Raw genomic sequence first — 4188 nt, 5'->3', positions numbered from 1 at the left:
GGACTATCCCTACCTAATTTCCTTTACTATTACTGGGCAACCAATATCCATACGTTTCTGTACTGGTTTGTGGATCAGCCAGATGCTGAATCTCCAGATTGGGTACACCTGGACAACATTCCAGCAATCCGGTTTTGCTTAGCTGGTTAATATGTAGCCCTTCACCACTGAGTAAATGTCACAAGACAAATAATCCAGTTGTTGAGGGCGCTTTAAAGATATGGTCTCAATTTAGGACTATTTCCAACTGCATCTCCTGTAAGACGCAATGTCCAGTTCATCCCATCCTTGACAGACCCATCCTTTCAAAAGTGGCATAACTAGCATAAAGGACCTGCTTGAAGTAGGCCAATTTATTTCTTTTGAACAGCTAAAAAGGAACTTTGGCATTTCTCAGTCTGACTTCTTCAGGTATCTCCAAGTACGTAGTTACGTGAAAGCCAATTTCTCATTACCGCTACCTCGAACAACATGGATTGATGAATGTTTGGATATGAATCCAACTGATAAGGTTTTAATATCAGTTATATACCATAAAATTCAGAACGCTGGATCCCCATCACTTAGATATCTGAAAGAATCATGGGAAGAAGAGTTAGGGGAATTGTTTACTGATACAGCCTGGCAGGCTGCAATCTCAAGAATCCATTCATCCTCAATTTGTATTAGACATAGCCTGCTACAGTTTAAGGTGTTACACAGATTGTACTTATCCCCTAAAAAACTATCTAGAATGTATCCTGACGTAGATCTTGTGCTAGGTGTGGGCACAGCCCTGCTGATCTCAGTCATACGTTCTGGCTTTGCCCCTTTTTGGGAATCAATCTTTAGGGCGATTACATTTATATGTCAGAGGAACATTAATCGAAGCGCTCTAACTGCCTTATTTTATGTTGTCCCTTCAACTACACCAATAACAACACAGCAGGCCAATGCCACAGCTTTTGTTACACTACTTGCAGGATGCCTAATATTATCCAATTGGAAGAGAGCTGCTCCACCGTCTCATAAGCAAAGGATGGAAGATGTTATGTTCCACCTGAAGCTTGAACATCTGAAACATACAGTTAACAACTCAATTCAACAATACAATACCACCTGGCAGCCATTTCATTGTACTTTGAGACAGATTTCTCTTAATTATATTGCCTAAACAACCCACCCCCCCTCCCTCTCCCCCTCTTACAAAATATGTGTTGTTAGCACCTGTTATAATTTTTATTTTTTGTTTAATTGTTGTTCTTGTATGTTTAAAACAATAAAAAGATTTGAATAAGTGAAGTGTCCCAGTGTGTCTCTGAAGTGTCCAGGTGTGTCTCTGAAGTATCCAGGTGTTTCTGTAAAGTGTCCAGGTGTGTCTCTGAAGTGTCCAGATGTGTCTCTGAAGTGTCCAGATGTTTCTGTAAAGTGTCCAGGTGTGTCTCTGAAGTGTCCAGGTGTGTCTCTGCAGTGTCCCGGTGTCTCTGAAGTGTCCAGGTGTGTCTGTCTCAGGTATGATCTCAGGTAGTGACTTAAGGGGAGCTCAGATGTCTCTCATAGATATTGTCCTCTGGGTCTCAGGGCTTAACCCACACGGATATGTTGTCTTTTATTTGTGCTTCCAGGTGAAGCACAAGAAGAATCAGTGACCCTCAGCAGAGCGACATTCGTTTGCGGTGCTGCTCCACTAGGGGTACAAGGCATCGGGGCGGACCAGCCTGCAGCAGGAAGGGATGCTCCAGCAGGTCGACGGCGCCGCTGCGCTGTGGCATCTCACGGGTCAACATGCAGTCCAGGAAGTCTTTCAGCACTGGAGACAACTGAAAGGAAACAGAGGGACGTGAGCAGGTAACTCCTACGCCACAGAATCACCTGTACATCATGACACAGAAAGCATCATTTAAAGTTGGCCTTAAAATAATGATTGTAAACCAATGCAAAGAAGTTTGTTTGTGCTTTAGATTGCAGATTGTAATTTAACATGTGAAGCGTTTGTCTTTGTTGTATAGCTGTACTGTGTGTGGTTTGATAAATCTATTTCTATTTCTATTTCAGCCACATGGATCTCTAGAGTCCCTCTAGAGTTTCTGGAAGATTAATTTCTGTCCTGAAGTCTCTTATTAAAAAATCAATACCAATATTTCCACCAATCTGGTTCACAGAGCAGGACCTCATGTAGAAAACAATCCATTTCATTTCCAAAGTACGTTATTAAACCCTAAAGGAAATGAAACGCCACAGTAACTCATAGGGGGTGTTTTTTTTAACCAGATGCTGATAGCTGTGGGCAGGAAGGATCTCCTGTAGAGGTCTGTCTTGCATCAGATCTGGAGAAGCCTCTGACTGAGGACCCTCTGTTGGTGTTTGTTGTGTGATAAAGTGGATGTTCATTGTTGTCCATAATGTTCCTCACTTTATGAAGAGTTCTTCCAAAGGTTCTAGAGGAGTTCCTAGAAGAGAGTCTTCTTTGGTCCTGGATGAAGGCAGGAGGTCTTCCACGTCCCTGGAACTGCCTCCAGGGTCAAACTAAAGGGGAAGAGGTGCTGTAGAATCCCACAGAGCTGCTCTGCTCAGGTCATCAGGACTCTGACACCATCAGGACCTGCTGATTGATTACCATTCAGTCTCTCCAGTTGCCTCTTTTTTTTTATTAATTATACAGCTGAAAAAAACAGAAGCATGAAAACCCCAGAAGGCCGAGACAGAACTCAAAAACATGGACAGGGTATAAACAAGAAACTGCACAGGACAGGACAGGGATGCTAAAAACTGTACAGATGGACAATCACTGTCGACAGCCAAAACCACAAGGGACCATCGAGGCCATCGGGCCGGGGGCACCGGGGGCACCGGGGGCACCGGCACCCACACAGCAGAGCCAGCTCCTGTGTGACTTTCAGGCTGGAGATGATAGAGGGGCCCAAGTTCTTTTTGGCCTGAGCCTCCAACACTAAATTTGATCTTCTCTAACTTAAGGAACAGATATTTAAACCAAAGAGAAGCCTTGGGTGGGTGTTCTGATTTCCAAGCTTATAGTATTCTTCTTCGGGTGAGGAGGGTTGAAAAAGCCAGTACATTTTTAAAATCATGTGTTTGTGATATTCGCTCCCCTGGAATTCTAAATATTGCCAATTCAGCACTGGGTTGGAGAGCCTTTAAAATTGACCTGAAAAATTGGACCAGAAGTTGCACAATTTTTTACATGACCAGAATGTGAGTTAAATTTGCCTTAGCTATATGGCAACTCTAGTTGCCTCTTTACTGACTTCTAGAGACAGACAGGTGGAAGGTGGGGGGAGCAGCACCACCTGCTGGTCTGGCTGATAATAGAAGCAGGAAGTGATGTCAGAGGAGGGCAGGACGTCCATGTGACTGTAGGCAGGAGAGAAAGATGCTGAGCTTGTTGAATGGATTCAGTTCATTGGTTCTGTCCAGACTTCCATCTGTCTGATCATCCTTCTGCTTCAATGTGTGTGAATGTGCGTCCGCGTTCTTTTATTTTAGTCTGTGTGGTGTGAGTGGGGGCACTAGGGTGGGAAGGCATGATTGAGACTGTGAGTTGTTTTTTTCTTTCCCAGGTTGGGGTCTGAACTGCTTCCTCTCCCAAGAACATCTCAAGTCTAAGTGTGGAGCCCATTCCCCCTTTCCTGCTCTCCCTCCGCTGGCTGGCTCCTGGGCTAGCTGGCAACTGACCCGGGTTGGGCTCCTGCCGGGGAATGGGGTGCCCCTGGGGCCTCGGATCCCTGGGGCGGCTGGCTGCCGGCGGAGCTCGCGGACTCGTCCCTGCGGCTCCCGGGGGCTCCGGCGTTGCGGTGGTTGGGGCACTTCCTCCGGGCTGTTTCTCCTCCTCCCTAGGTGGGGGTCGGATTTCCTGTGCTGGTCCCTTTGGGCGACTGGGGCTTTGGGTCTCCCGGTGCTGGACTCAGTGCTCTGGGGGGGGCGCCTCTTTGGCTCTCCACAACCACTATTGAGCATTTTTGCTTTGGATAAACTTTACATGCACTCGTGCAGTCTCAAAAACAACTACAGGTGCTTGGTTCCAGGTACTCAGAGATTCACTTCCACACAGGAAGTCCATCTTCTGATCTTCAGGTACCACAGAGTACATGTCAGATTAAATAATACTACTTATACTTCAGCGATAGTATCTAGGTGTTACTTTATTGTATGTCTCGTACCGTGTCTGTTGGTTGTTCTGGTGTTTTTACA

The 4188-nt window shown here is 45.7% G+C and overlaps 1 protein-coding gene across 2 annotated transcripts in view; it reads right to left on the bottom strand.

Moving 5' to 3' along the window:
• Positions 1–1182: 1182 nt before the first annotated feature.
• The window catches only part of LOC107104116 (serine/threonine-protein kinase PAK 6-like), a 24488-nt gene continuing 21482 nt past the window's right edge, over positions 1183–4188 (bottom strand). For both annotated transcript variants that reach the window (XM_015404033.1, XM_015404032.1), the window contains exon 10: positions 1183–1799. In XM_015404033.1, coding sequence (XP_015259519.1) covers positions 1632–1799 — 168 coding nt within the window. In that variant the 3' untranslated portion in view covers positions 1183–1631. The remainder of the gene's footprint in view (positions 1800–4188) is intronic.

This window comes from Cyprinodon variegatus, unplaced genomic scaffold, assembly GCF_000732505.1.
Source record: "Cyprinodon variegatus isolate N-32 unplaced genomic scaffold, C_variegatus-1.0 Scaffold1619, whole genome shotgun sequence".
NCBI classification, from domain to species: domain Eukaryota; kingdom Metazoa; phylum Chordata; class Actinopteri; order Cyprinodontiformes; family Cyprinodontidae; genus Cyprinodon; species Cyprinodon variegatus.
This window is presented reverse-complemented; position numbering and strand designations above follow the sequence as displayed.